At 35.7% G+C, this 15,813-nt stretch overlaps 1 protein-coding gene across 8 annotated transcripts in view; it reads right to left on the bottom strand.

Moving 5' to 3' along the window:
• Positions 1 to 15,813, bottom strand: part of LPP (LIM domain containing preferred translocation partner in lipoma) — a 715,716-nt gene that overhangs the window by 395,231 nt on the left and 304,672 nt on the right. For all 8 annotated transcript variants that reach the window (XM_071214679.1, XM_004467196.4, XM_071214680.1 and 5 more), the window contains one exon: positions 2,216 to 2,328. In XM_071214679.1, coding sequence (XP_071070780.1) covers positions 2,216 to 2,328 — 113 coding nt within the window. The remainder of the gene's footprint in view (positions 1 to 2,215; positions 2,329 to 15,813) is intronic.

Below are 15,813 nucleotides of genomic sequence, written 5' to 3'. Positions count from 1 at the left end.
ACAGATAGAATAAGCTGTTCAATTAGTCTTCTGTCACCAGGTCAAACAATACACTTAGAACCAATATTTAAAATGAAACAAAATGGTTTCCAGAACACCCCAAGAGAGAAAATGAAATGAGCAAATTTTTTCACTGTGTAAATTTGACAAAAGGCAAAGACCCACTCCCAAGAAAATAAAAACAAATGTACATTAAAAAAAAAATAAACATTAACTTCATTTTTCATTTTTAATAAAACATAACTAAAAATAAGAAAAATCAAACATACTGTTTTTATTTGCAAGAGATCCATCTGGTTGCATAAAATACATGTAAAACCTTGTGGGACTCCTGGCCATTACTGAAATCTCATCTTTAAGTTTACTAACTTGCAGCAAAATAAAATATGTAGTAAATTTGTGACACATACATCCCACACACAAAATTCTTGATAGTCAGGAAAATATCTGGTTCTCAAACCGAATTTGTACTTGGTTACAACTAGAACTTAACAAATTTCAACATATCAATAATATGAAGAGCTGCTTCTATTTCTTGTGATCTACCACATAAAAATACACCCCCAAAGAAATGCACATTGTTCATTCCCTCCTGATCTCCTTTGGGTTTTCATTTTAACTCACCTTGTCAGTGAAGCCTTCTCGACACACCATCCTAGCTATGCCATACTGCCTTCCCTGATTTCCCCTACCCATACCCCATTCCAATATACTTTGCAACATTTATATTTTGTTTACTTCTACTCACTCCACTAACCTATAAGTTCCCTAAGGCAGAACAAATCTTATTTACAACAGAATTCCTAGTGCTAGAAGATTGCCCACAGAGAACAGGAGTCCAGAATATTTGTCGAATGAATGAATCATTTCTTCCTTTGTCTCTCCCAACCTGAAATTTAGGAACCAAAAAGCCAGACAAGAAACTTGACCATTTAAGCAGTTATTTCCTACGGCTTTTCCTTTTTAAAACTGCTTTTATGGGAAAAATATTTCCGAATGCCTCCCTGTTAAGATAAGAAGTCTTTTTTCTTCAACATATCTAAAATAATATTATCACACCTAAAACTATAAATAATTCTATGGCTTTATTATCTTATTATTTTTCCTGGCATGAAGGACATCTTCAGCTTAAAAGGTGGCAGCTAGTCACCAGCGCTGCTATCTATAATCATAGTCTGAAAACTAATTCTGATATCACCTCTGAACTGAGTCCCTGAGTTACTGAGTTACTTTGCAATCAATACTTCTCAGAGCATAATATTCTATGTAATCAATACATATCTATAATGAGCATCCTTGGCATCATCCACAAGAAAAAACCCTAAGGATTTTTGCTGTTGACTTGCTAGAAAGGTGTTGTTGGCTGTATATTAGGACTCACAGTGACCTAATAATTAGCCTTATTAATTTAGAATGTAAAGTTTGTGGGGGCATGTATGTTTATCCTAGCATAACAAGAAAATATGAAGTCTAAATGAACTGAAGTAAATACAAAGCGTACAAAAGCATTCCTACAAAAAAGGGCTTTTAGTTTTGAAACAAAATTAGTAGGTAGAATGATTTCCAGGTTTTCAGAATGCATGCAAGCAGAACTGTGAAAAGCATGAGTTGGGCATTTTGCATTAAAGTACTTTAGCTCTTTGTGAGTTGTAAAGCTCTCTGTAGGTGCTGGAAAAATGTTTATCTGCCACAGAAACAATCACTGAGTTCATGAGCTTCTCAGCATGCTATGATAGTTAATTTCATGTGTCAACTTGGCTAAGTTAGGGTGTCCAGTTGTTTGGTCAAGTAAGTACTGGACTGATTGTTATTGTGAAGGTAGTCTGTAGATGGATTTGCATCTATAGTCAGTTGATTGCATCTACTGCTGAAAGAATCTAAAATCATCAAAGGACACTGCCCTCAGCAATGAGGGGAATCTCATCCAATCAGTTGAAGTTCTTAAAAAGACAGAACTAAGGATTATAGAAGTCAGAAAAGAATTTCTGCCTCTTCTTTAGCTAGTCAGTTTCTTATGTTTTCAACTTGGAGGCTGCCCTACGGAATTTGGAATTACTAATTCCGCAGCCACACAAACCAGTTAATAATAAATACCAATATATCTCTCTCTCTCTTCTCTCTTTTCTCTCTCTCTCTCTCTCCTGTCGGTTCTCTTTCTGTGGAGAACACTGCAAGATACATGGCTTAAAAACATGACTTCAATCACAGATCTTACCTGCAGCCTGAAAGCACCTTCATCAAGGGGAGGTGGAGGAGGGAAGTTTCCAGAGCCAGATGGAAGGACACTGGGATCATCCAGAGGTGGAGGTGGGGGTGGAAGAAAATCACCTACAGGAAGGAAATGCACATGCAGAATTATGGATGCAATATTATAGGAATATTTAAAAATCATATATTGGCTGGCATTCTGCTGCTTTGTAATTACAAATTACTGCCTTATATAGAAAATATTCCCTGTCTTAGTGCTTTGTAGTTTAATTAGCAGCCCAAAATGTTAACAGACAACCAGATTTTATATGTAGAAGTAACATAAAAGTTAGTCTAGGAAGATTGCATATATTTACCAACAACAGGGGAAAATGGGGATGGGGGTTATGAGATGGTTATAAACAAATACAGGGGAAAAAAATATGTAAGGATACTGCAAGAAAGGATAATGCAAAACACAATCTTTGAGGATATGCAGACAAATTTGTCCAGCCGTTAAGATCAAGAAAGCTTGTCCAGCTGCAACAATCAAAGAAGGCTTTACTGAACAGGTGACAATTCAATTGGGCCTGAATATTATGATGTACAGAAGTTCACTCCAGGCAAAAAGAGGAATGAAGATATAGAGGTGGGAAAACTAAAGTTATAAAAAATAAAGAGCAAGATACAATCTCGCATAAATATAGGAATGTAAAATAACTAGTGCAGTATAAACATTAGAGAGATGATTAAACTTAAGTTTTAAGTGTGTTGCATAGCTAGCGAAAGTTTTGAATTTTATCCTACATGCAATGGGAACCAACCAAGGATTTCTGAGAAGAGAACACTTGACTATAACTATGATTTACTAAGAATAATCTGAAAGTATGAGCAGAATAGATCAGGAAAAAACAGTATAAGAAACATTTGATTTGGTAATCTCTATACAATATAGGAAAGGAGTAAATGGTCCTTCCAGATACCAAGAAACTCAAACGTCTATCACCAATAAGTATAACATAATGACAAAAGAATTCTTGAAAGAGCATATCTGATCCCTCAGGCTTGTGGTATAGACATATATCCAAGAACTCTATGGAATTATTTTTAAGTGAGGTATATTATTATTATCAATTTTGTTAATGTCTATATAACATAAAAATTGCTATTTAATCATTTTAAGCATACAATCCAGTGGCATTAATTACTTTTCCAATGTTGTGATATCAAACCATCTTCCTTTACTTCCTTCCATTACTAAAAATTGTCATCACCCAAAACAGAAACTCTTTACCAATTAAACAATAACTTGCCATTCCCCTGCCCCCGAGCACCTGGTAAACTCTAAAATACTTTCTGTCTCTATGAATATGCTTATTTTATAAAAATGTAATCATACAATGTTTGTCCTTTTATGTCTGAATTATTTTTGCTAAACATAATGTTTTCATGGATTCATTAGCATTGATCAGAACTTTATTTCTTTTTATGGATGAACAATTCCCTTGTATGGCTCTCCAACAATTGTTTATCCCTTCTCCAGTTGGTGGACATTTGGGTTGTCTTCAGTTTTTGGTGCTTATCATCAGAGCATCCATAAACATTTGTGTACAGGATTTTGGGTAGATATATATCTTTATTTATCTTCAGAAAATACCTAGGAGTGCAATTGTTGGGTTATACAGTAAGGGTATGCTTAATTTTGTAAGAAATTGTGAAACTCTTTTCCAAAGAGGCTGTACCACATACCATTCTCAACAGCAATATATGAGGGTTCCAGTGGTCCACATCCTTGTCAAAACTTGGCATTATCAGTATTTTGTTTGTTTATATTAGCCATCCTAGTACATGTGAAATGGTATATCATGGTTTAATTTGCATTTTCCTAATGATGAATGGTGTTTCTTACGCTTGTTTGGGATTTGTCCTTTTATATCTGAATTATTGTATACCTTCTCTGATGAACTATCTGATCACAGATTTTATTCATTTTTTTTCTTCCCCTCCCCCTTTCCCTCTTCCTTTCCCTTCCCCTCCCTACTGTTTTTGCTGTCTGTGTCCATTCACTGTGTGATCTTCTGTATCTATTTCTCTTTTTGTTTTCTCTTCTTGTCCTTCTCCTCTAGGATTCACCAAGATGTGATCCTGGGGAACTCTGATGTGGAAAGAGGCTCCCTGTCAATTGTGCCACCTCAGTTTCTGGTCTCTGCTGTGCTTCACCTTCACTCTCCCCTTCATCTCTCTTTTGTTGTGTCATCATCTTGCTGTGTGACTCAAATGCCCGGGCACTCAGCTCACCACATGGGCACTCAGTTTGCCTTACAGGCACCCACATGGGCACTTGGCTTGTTGCATAGGCACTTGGCTTACCACGTGGGCAAGTTTTCTTTTTTCTTTTTCACCAGGAGGCCCCAGGGATCAAACCCAGGTCTTCCCATATGGTAGGCAAAGGCCTTATCACTTCAGCTACATCCACTTCCCTGATTTTATTCATTTTTAATTGGATTGTCTTAATATTGAATTTTGAAATACCTTCCTTTTTTTTTTTTATTTTACAAATACTTCCCCTTCCCTGATAACTTCTAATCTACTTCCTACCTCTGTGGATGTACCATTTCCAGTCATCTCTTATTCCTGATAACATATAATTTTCATCCTTAATGCCTTGCTTGTTTCACTAAGTATAATGTTTTCAAAGTATTTCATGTTGCAACATGTCTCATCAGTTTTTCCTGATGGCCTATTATTCCATTATATGTATGTACCATATCTTATCTGTCCATTTATTTTTTGAGGGGCATTTGAATTGTTTCCATCTTTTTATTATTTTGTATATGTTATCAATAATTGTGACAAAAGTATCTGTTTGTGACACTCTTTTTGGGTAAATACTGAAAAGTGGGTTACCAGGTCACGTGGCAATTCTATATATAGCTTTTTTGAAGAACCACCACATTAGCTTCCACAGTGGCTATACCATTTTACATTCCTACCAATAATGCACTAGACTTCCAATTTCTCCACATCCTCTTCAACACTTGTTATTTTTCCTTTTTTTTTTTTTTTTCACAGTAGCCATCCTTGTGGGTATGAAATGGTATCTCATTGTGGTTTTAATTTCCTTTCCCTAATGACTTTTATGATATTGAGCATCTTTTCATGTGTTTGTTGGTCATTTGTATATCTTCTTTGGTGAAAGGTCTGTTCAGTTTTTTGCCCATACTTTAATTGGATTGTCTTTTGTTATTGAGTTGTGGGAGTTCTTTATATATTCTGAATATTAAACCTTTACTCACTCTACAGTTTAAAGCTATTTTTTCCTATTTCAGAGATTGTCTTTTCAGTTTCTTGATAATAACCTTTGATGCACAAGATTTTAATTTTGATGAAATAAAATTTATTGATAATTGTGTTCCAAGTGCTTTTTGTATCATATCTAAGAATCCATTGCTGAATTCCAGGTCATGAAGATTAAATCCTATGTTATCTTCTAAGAATGTTACACTCTCAGTTGTTATATTTTGGTCTTTGATCATCACTGAGTTGATTTTTATCTATGGTGTGACGTACGGGCCTCTTCTGTTTGTGGATTTTCCAACACTATTTGGAGAAGAAACTATTTTTTTCCACTTGAATGTATTTACCACACTTGACAAAAATCAATTGGTAATAGAGGTATGGACCCATTTCTTGATTTTTCAATTTGGTTCCACTGATCTGTGTGTCTTTGTGCCAGTACCACATGGTTTGTATTACACTTGATTTGTAATACAACTTGTCAGAGAGTGTGAGTCCTGTGATTCTCTTCAACTTTTGCAAAATCATTTTGGCTATTTGGGGAACATCTGCAGTTCTATGAAATTCTGAGGATTTTTTTTTTTTTTTCATTTAATTTCTGCAAAAAAAAAAGGCTGTTGGAATTTTAATAGGGATTGCATTGAATGTGTATATTGCTTTGGGTAATACTGACATACTAACAATGCTAACTCTTCCAGTCCATGAACATGGACTATCCTGACATTTATTTTGTTATTCTTTTTTTAAATAAAATATTATTGAAATCTATTGTTCATACATGAACATAGGTAAACAAGTGTATAGTAAAAGATGCAAACTTACAAAATAAACATGCATATCATCATGCAGTCTCCTATACTTCACACCACCACAAACACCTTGCATTGTTTTAAAAAATTTATTACAAACTATGAAAGAGCACCACCAAAATATTACTATTTTCCATATCTTAAATTTGGTGTATTTTCCCCAAACTCACCCAATTATTAACACCATGAATTAATATTATATATTTGTTAAAATTCATAAAACAATGCTTTTATTTTTGTTCTGTTAACTACAGTCCATCTTCCAACACAGCTTTCCCTACATTATACAGATGCATGCTTTGTACCATTCATTCAAAGTGTACAGTAAGTCCTGACATTTACTTTTGTTTTCTTTAATTTTTTTCAGAAATATTTGTGGCAGTTTGGGATTATTTATGAACTCAAAAAAGAGCAATTACGTTTATAAATTGGTCTTTTCCTCTGGGTGTGATCCCCTTTGATGCATTAGATTCAGATGACCTGTCTTGATTACATTACCTGTTAAGATTAGGGCTTTGATTCAACCACATCAGTAGGGCATGTCTCAGATTGAGTCCCCACCCCTTTGGTGGGCTGATAGAAATAGACTCTCACTCAAGAAGACACACAAGGGAAGACACAGGAAAAGAGCGAGTGTTCCATAAACACCATAGAGAACTTTGATACTATGGCCTGGGAAAAGAGGCAAGCCATTCGCCTGATAGTTTGCAGGTGTAGAGAGCAGAGCAGCTGAGCAGAGTAAGTCCAGAAAGAAACAAACCTTACAGCCTACAGCTGAGATCAGAGAAGCTGGGTACATAGAGCCTTAAGAGGAAGAAGGAAGGAGAGACCAGGCCTAAAATCTTACTTCAACACATGGCAACTGACTTTGGTAAGAAAGTACCTCCTGTGGTACCTTGAGATGGACTATTTAGGGCCTTGTAACTGAAAGCTTTTATACCAAATAAATACCCTTTATAAAAACTAACAGATTTTTGGTACTTTGCATCAGCATCTCTTTGGCTGACTAATACAGAATTATTCCCTCCTCTTGAATGCATTGGAAGAATTTGAGAAGGATTGGTATTAATTCTTCTTTAAATGTTTGGTAGATTTCACCAGTGAAACCACCTGGTTCTGGAATTTTCTTTGGTGGAAAAGTTTTGATTATCGATTCAACCTCTATACTTGTAATAGGTTTGTTGATGTTTTCTATATCTTCTTGAGTTAGTTTGGATAACATGTACTTCTAGGATATTTTCCTTTTCTACTAGATCATCTAGTTTGTTGACAATCAATTGATCATATTATTCCCTTATAATACCTTTTCCTTCTGTAAGGTCAGTAAATACCATTTTCCTTTCTGATTTTAGATATTTGAATCTTTTCTCTTTCTTTTCAGTCTAGCTAAAGGTTTGCCAATTTCAGTAATTTTTTTCAGGGAACCAACTTTTTGTTCTGTTTTTCTTTCAATTATCCTATACTCTTATTTCATTACTCTCTGCTTTAATCTTATTTTTATCCATTCTGCTGCTAGCTGTGAGTTTGCTTTGCTCTTCTTTTTCTTGTTTCTCAAAATGTAAGGTTATTAATTTGCCATATTACTTTTATATAGGCATTTATAGCTCTAAATTTCTCTCTGAGCACTGTCTTCACTTCATCTGATAAGTTTTGGTATGTTGAGACTTTTGTTTTCATTTGTCCCTAAGTATTTTCTAATTTACCTTGTAATTTCATATTTAATATATTGGTTGTTTTATAGTGTACTATTTGACGTTCATATCTTTGTGAATTTTGCAGATTTCTGTCTATTATTTCTAGCTTTATTCCTTTGAGGTCAGACAGGTTTCTCTTTATGATTTTGAAATTTTTACATTTATTTAGACTTCTTAGTGCTTAATATATTATCTACTCTAGAGAATGAATCCATGTGTACTTAAAAGGAATGTATGTTTGGCCTGTGTAGGGTGATATGAATTTTTCACTATAGTTACTGTACTTTGGAGTTACAAAATCTCAGTTTGGTCTTTCTTTATAATTTCTATCTCTTTGTTAAGTTCTCACAGTTTGATATATTGTTTTCCTTATTTTTTCTCCATGTTTTCCTTTAGCTCACTGATCCTATTCATAGGAGTCATTCTAAGTTCTTTGATTAGTAATTCCAGAGCCAGAGACTGTGCTACATCCAGAATATTTTCCACTGAATTCCTTTTTTCCCTGTGACGGCCATAAATTCCTGTCTCCTTGTGTGTTTTGCAATTTTTTATTGAGAACTAAACATTTTGAGGTTTCCTCTGCCTAGAACTCTAGTTCTACTTTTCAGTCCACCAAACTAAGTTCAAGAAGAGTAAAAAAAGAAAGAAAGAAAAAGAGAAGAAAGAAAAGGAGAGAAAAGAAAGGAAGAAAAACCAGCAGACAATAACACCCTAAAAGAAAAAGTAGAAAGGGGGAAAAAAGGCAAAGCAAACCACCTCTAAATTTCTTGTTATGCACCGCTGGAAAGTCAGAAGCTGCTACTTTCAAAGTTAAAATTGAGGCCTGTGCACTTGCTGTCCCTCATGGATCTGCCAAGCCCAAAAACATGAAACACAGAAAAGTAAAAGAGGTAGGGGAGAGAAGATCTCTGGTTTTATGTCCCTGTTATGCTCCTATAAGGCCAGAAGTTTCTGCTTCTAAGGGAAAGAGGCTAGTTTCTGAGCTGGGCTATCAGGAGTATGCCAGACCAAACAACACAAGAAAAAGAAAGAAGAAACTCAACCAATGAAAAAATGCACTAGGTCTTAAGTTTTGGTGGATGCCGGGACGAGGCCAGAAGCAGCTGCTGCAGAGAGGGTTGAAACCAAGGCCAGAGTATTATACGATATGCCTTCAATGATCTGCAAGACCAGGAAAAGCCCACACACAGATGTAAAAAGAAAAGAAAAAAATAGAAAAATAAAAATCACTAGCTCTTTCCATAAATGGTGGACGATATTGGGAAACTCAAAAAACTGCTGCTCAGAGGACTGAAAGTAAGGCCAGCTTCTGTACTAGTTCTTCACGTATCTCCCAGACCAACCTCACCCCCAACTTTTAGAGGAAGAGGTTTCCTCTGCCAGCTTTGGCTCCAGCCAGGCTCTGTCAGAATCCAGGCCATGCTGTAGCCAGGCCACTGCTGAGCAATGGGGTCTAGTCAATGGGTCACGCTTTCACTTACAAAAGCTAAATTCTCAGTAGCACCTTGCACTCCTGTACTTCTTCTAAATATCCGTGACTCCGGAGTTACTATCTAGTTAATACCAGTCTTTTTTCCCATCCCTTTCATTTTTCCAGTGTCAGAAACAATTATAAAACTACTTACCTCGCCACTGAGTACTCTGGAATCATTCAAAATGCTCTCTACAACTAATTCTTACGGGATAATGGGAACTTCCATTCTTAGTATTTTCTCTGTTGTCCTTATCCTTTTAAAAATAAGATTTTTCATGTATTGGAAAAATATTCTTCGCTCTTTACATATAAGTAGCTTTTTTCCTGCATTTTGGATATTCAACATAACAGCGAGGGTGGCAGTCTCTAAATGAGTTGTTTTGGAGTAATTTTGAAATATCATAACTTAGATTTCCAGATATCAAAGAGTTCAAACTGCACAGAGGGATAGTTTGTGTCAATGGGTGACTTAGTTTGGTCATACTGATAGAAGTTTGAAGTGGTCTACTTTGCTTTCACCTGTCTTATATCATTTTTAGAAATGGAAAAGTAGCTAATACCTCTCAAATCTATTCCAGAGGCAACAATTCAGAATATCAACCAGTCAAATATACTATCTTACTGTATTCTCTCTATGCATTAGGTATTGTATTAAGATTTTCAGAAGCTCCCTCTCACTCCAACAATCCTCTATGCTAATGGTTTTCAAACTTGAGAGTTCATCAGCATCTCTGGGAGGTCTTATTAAAACACAGATGTGCTGGGCCCTACCCCAGAGATTCTGATTCAGTAGGTCTGGAGTAGAGCCCAATAATCTGCATTTCTAATAAATTTCCAGGTGATGCTAATGCTTTTTGTACTGGGACCACATTCCAGGAACACCTGCTTTAAGCAAAGTGCTATATTATTCTTATTTTGGACCTATCAGGAGTAGAAAGGTTCAATAACTCATGTCATACAGAAAAAATTCTATTTTTTTCCCCTCTTATGGGTACAGATACCTGGAAATATACTTTGTCCATATCCTTATCAGAGTTTATGTATCATGAATGAATTTCATACTCTGGAAATGAGCTGAACAGTACATGCCCCATGTGCTGTTTAGCACCTATACCTTTATTAACTTCATTCAGTTCTAAACTTTGGTTACTTATTCAAATCACCAGGGAAGCTTATCTAAAACTGCTGATGGCCAAGCTGTATCTCACACCAATTCAGTAAAAAACTTGAAGGTGGAAGGAAAACGATCAGGAGGGGGTTATAAGTTACTATTCATTTTTTAAAATGCAGGTGATTCTAAACTGCAGCCAGGATTGTTAAAACTCTCATCTGGCCCTCATTTGGCTAAATAATACACTAAAAGTACAGCACACTTTTTAAATAAAAAGAACTATCACCACATTCTTTTCTGCCTTTAGAAATCATAATGCATGAGGAGAATGTTTACAATGAGATCTTATATATACACGTCAAGAGCATCCAAGTTGCTGAAGACTTGAACACCAAATTTAGTTCACATCTAGATTTTAAGGTCAGACATTCTAATATATTGATCTATGCCTTCCCTTCTTCAAAACAACTTTTAAAGGCAACTTTTAGTATACTCTTAAACTTACCAGATTCTGTTATGACAAAGAGTATTGTCAGAACATCTGTCATTGTAATATCAAAACTGGACAAAATTTTGGATATCATCTTATAAAGGCAGAAACCAAGGCCCAGAGAATTACATGAACAGGCCAAAATCCTGTAGCAATTTAATACAACTGCCTCTGTTAGGTCCCTTCCAATTATATTCCCTTTTGTTCTATTTTTCTGCTTTAAATATAGTGAGCTACAGGTTGATGAGAATCAAAGTGATGGTGAAATGGAACAGAAAAGCAAAATAGAAAGTATTTTTTAAAGAATTAACTAGGCAACAACATAAATTTAGATAGTATATTCTAAGCAAGATTAGGCAGAATTTAAAAAGTCCTAGTTAAAACCACATAATAATTAGCTGCTTTATTTAGAGCAGTTATTAAGCAAGACCAGTTTTCAGTTCTTCAAGCTGAACCATTAGAGTTCGCATTTTTTTAAAATGTGAAGGAATGGATAAATCTCTAGAAAAAAGATACAAACATAATAAAGGGAAAGAAAATGAGTCCTTGGAGGGAAGCATAAACCAGATGGGATAGATGGAATGAAAAACTCTCAACTCTCTTAAATCATAATAAGAGTTATTATCAGGATTCTGAATTGCAGTTCACTATTTCAATAGACAAGAAAACAAGAGGAAATGCTTCTAAATTGCAGTAAGTTCATCTTGAAAGAAAGCAAAATGGCCATGCTTAAGAAAGTTGGCAAAGTGGAAAAATCAAAATGCATGGGTGGATTAGAGGGGGCCCTTTCCATACCAGCAGGTTTTTGAGAACCAAGAAAGAAAGACCATCTGGCAGAGAGGCTTAAATGGTGACCCTTCTAGACAAAAGCATCAGAATGGAATGACCTGCAGTACCTTCCAGTCAGCAATTCTAAGCTAGACCTTCACATTTGTACATGTCCTATCCTCTCTACCTTGATGAGGAAATTCAAATGGAACTCCAAGACCCTGGGAACTACAGGGACAATGAAGAATAAATAGCCAGGCCAGAAAAGAACATGTCTTCAGGCATGTGGGACAGTGTAGCCATCTCTAAATTCTAAGACAAAAAATTTGGTTTTAGAAGAGGTGAAGTAGCCAGACACAGGCCTTCAAACATAGTTCCTTCCTTACTTGTTTCCTCACCATCCAAAAGCATACAAAATACTCAATTATTACTCAATTTCAAAGTTATACAACAAGTGAAATATAGAGCTGGAAATGGATTTTTATTCTGCTTTGGACTATGAAGCAAGCCGTGAAGCATCATGCTTAATTTGTTCCATATCATCCCAAGTTATTCAGCTGTTATTCAAAAGGTTTTTGCTTTGTGTCAGAGGTACCTACATGAATAAATTAAATCATAAGTTGGGCAAATGAAATATCATATTCATGTTTCGAGATGTTAGTTTATTCCAATTTACTTCAGAAAATATCCTGTTATGCATACCATTTACTCAAAAACTGAGTGAGGAGAAACTCCTCCGACCCCCGCTATCCATGTTTTCTCAAGCTTCCCTTTCTAGTCTCTGGGTAAAAGGGCAGTAATGAGAAGCAAGTACGGCTAAAGCCATGGTACGAGGCCCAAGGAACTGGTACAAATGAGTTATAATCCATGGTAGTTGCCCTAGCAACATGGGTCAGGCATATATGAAAAGCATAATCTGAATTCAGAGCTTGCTTATTACTTCATGGAATAAAGGCTCCAATCAGAGAGCAAACTGACAAGAATTGACCTACACTAGAGTGATAAGTACTGGCTATGTGGAATCAGAGTGGAAAAACGTAAAGGAACAATTCAAATTCAATAAGCAACAGTCTGGTTTCATTTACCATAGTTAAATATGAAAGCATTATTTCTTTTTCTTTTTCCAGATACCCATGTAAACCTACACACATACCCAGGGATTTAGAGAGCAGTCCCCTTTTGGGGCTCATATGCAGTTCTACAGTAGCATTTTATAATATGTAGTTGCCTTTATGTGACCATAGGTCACTCTCCTCCAGTTAGAAGTGAGACTTACCTAAAAGTAGAGCCCGTTAATGACTTATGCTTATATTACCACTGTCAGGCAGAAGGCTTGGGACATAAATAAATGAGAAGCCATTCAATATCTCAACTGTTGTTAAAAAAAAAAAAAAAAAAAAAGAACTCATAGAGATAGAAACGTTTCCATTGGGGGGGGGGTTGGGGGAGCTGTTTAATGAGTACAGGAAGTCCTTTAAGGAATCAAGGAAACTATCTTGGAACTAGATAGAAGTGGTGATTGCACAACATTGTGAATGTACTAAATGACACTGAACTGTTCACTTTAGAATGGCTCATTTTATGTTATGCGAATTTCACAGCAATTAAATGAACACCTATATACCCTGGTGCCTCTCAAACATCAATACATGTTCAAATCACCTGGGGACCTTGCTAAAACAAGATTCAGTAGGTCCTAGTTGGGGCCTGAGAGGCTGCAATTCTAAAACACTCACAGGTGATGCTGACGCTGAGCATCCATGGACTACACCTGGAACAACAAGGCTCCCATCTCTTTGGGCGGGGTTCTTTCCATTCTCCAGTTTTGTTAAGTGGAGAATTTTGGTCTGTTTGAGGAAAATCCTAAATTTTAAGGTAAATATAAAACTTTGAAGTAAGTACAAAATCACTTAGAGGTCTCTTCAAATTAAGAGGAATTTAAATTATGAGGAAAAAAGAGATGGTGTTGGAAAAAAATTTTTCCAAAGATGAAATAATTGAAGGAAGTTTTCTGGTTTTTGTTTTTTTTTTTAAATCACAGTGACCAAAGTATAAGCATCAAGTAAAGACAGTCCGTCATTTCCATTAATAGCAACTAACCAAGAAGGGAAATTTGTTTGAAAGAAAATAATACAAAAACAGTACAAAATTCCAAGCCTAAAACCTTTAACATAAAACCCAGCCCTGCCTTTTACTTCAGGAAAGGTAATACTTCCAATGATGAGTTTTCTCTCACCTATTAAGTAAGGATCACAATATTCACTTTAAAATGTCACTGTGTAGATCAAAACAGCTAAAACAGTGGTTTGAAACATTTTTTTAAACAAAACCAGAGCAAGAAATACCTTATATGTCATGTGGTAATACTATATATGGTCATATATATGTACATGTATATCTGAAACAGTATCATGAAACATACTGCATAATGCAAATCAAAAATATCTATGATATTACATTTATTAATTTTTTAAAAGGCTGATTGTGACCTACTAAATTGATTCTGTGACCCATATATGGGTCTCAACCCATAATTTGAACATCATTGAGCTAAATTAGTGAAAGTGCCTTTTACAGTGCCTGCATAGCACATGTGAATCTTCTTTCCTTTCACTTGGGCAGAAGACGACAACAGAATCCAAACGTGACCACTCAATGGAGAAGGCCAAAGATGACAGAATGAAGGACTATGAACAGGGACTTGCAGGCTGGATAAAGAGAGCAATTGGGAAGATGAAACAAATGTAGCAGGAATGACTGCCTCCATAATTTGATAGCCATAGCTGTAGATTTTTCCTCATAGTACTGAGGCAATTTATCATGAAATTAAGTAGCTGAAGATGTGCCACTAGGAAAAGTTAACCATAATGCACATTGGGTGAGATATTTCAAAAATGAAGCATTCAAGGTTCAGGTCAGCATGCATAATACATTATCATTGGTTTAATAAAAAAGGAAAATCAATCACTAATGTCTGTTCTCATGGTATCTTTTGAAAAGATTCCCAAGAAACAGGAAACTGCAATTCTCTATGAAGCCACTAAGTATTGCAACTGGGTAACAAGAGTGCAACGGAAATTGACTTTTCACTGTATAAATTTTTAACCTGTCATTATTTTACTTATTTAAAATTTAAATACATATAGATACACAAAACAAAACAAAATACCTAGAAAGTTGTCATCTGTAAATGTTCAGCTGAGTAATTTTTTTCAAAACTACCAGGAAATACTGGGGTATATCAGAGGCCATTGACTAAAATCTCTCATTTAATGTGCTATATCTCTATCTTCTTGACCTAGTTGCTATCCATTGGTAGTAACTAAAAGTGTGGAAGGAATTGACCTGAATTACTCAAAATGTCTTTCCTACAAGAAATGAAGCCCTTTCATGATCTATTCCCAACCCACTTCTTTTCTTCTCTCTTACAAGGGAGGAGTTGCTAATTTTTCTGTCTAGCTACTACTGTAAGGATATCAGCTCTATAAATCAGCACCCAGAGAATCTTTTACTTATTCTTCCTGCCTCAGACCTAAGCATGATCTGGCTCCAATAGTAGACCAGCTAGCTGTTGTTTGGAATATTTTTTTTTTTTGCTCCATAGAGCAAGATCAGAATGACAAGCCATGGTCCTTTGGGGTTACAGCTCATTGAGCATGGTGGCTCCAAGATGCAGTCGTGTGGCAAGGGGATGGGATAAAAAGCCTGCTCATTCCTATAGCCTACAGTCTGTGTGTCACTTTGGTATGACCAGAACATCTATCCTGGAGGGACCAGGCACTCATGAAGCTACTAATAAATCAGCCCCTTGAAACCCTTTTTGCTCCTATGTCTTGAGAGTGCAACCTTCTGGGGAATTCTCTAGGAAGAGCAATGATTATCAAGGGAAGTCTTGGGCATTGCTACTTCTCTGTCTTCAGACACATTATCATTTGTAATGAGAAGATATGTGACCTTGACCAAGTAACTTCAATTTTTCAGTT

Source organism: Dasypus novemcinctus, chromosome 4 (assembly GCF_030445035.2).
Source record: "Dasypus novemcinctus isolate mDasNov1 chromosome 4, mDasNov1.1.hap2, whole genome shotgun sequence".
In the NCBI taxonomy this organism is placed as follows: Eukaryota; Metazoa; Chordata; class Mammalia; order Cingulata; family Dasypodidae; genus Dasypus; species Dasypus novemcinctus.
This window is presented reverse-complemented; position numbering and strand designations above follow the sequence as displayed.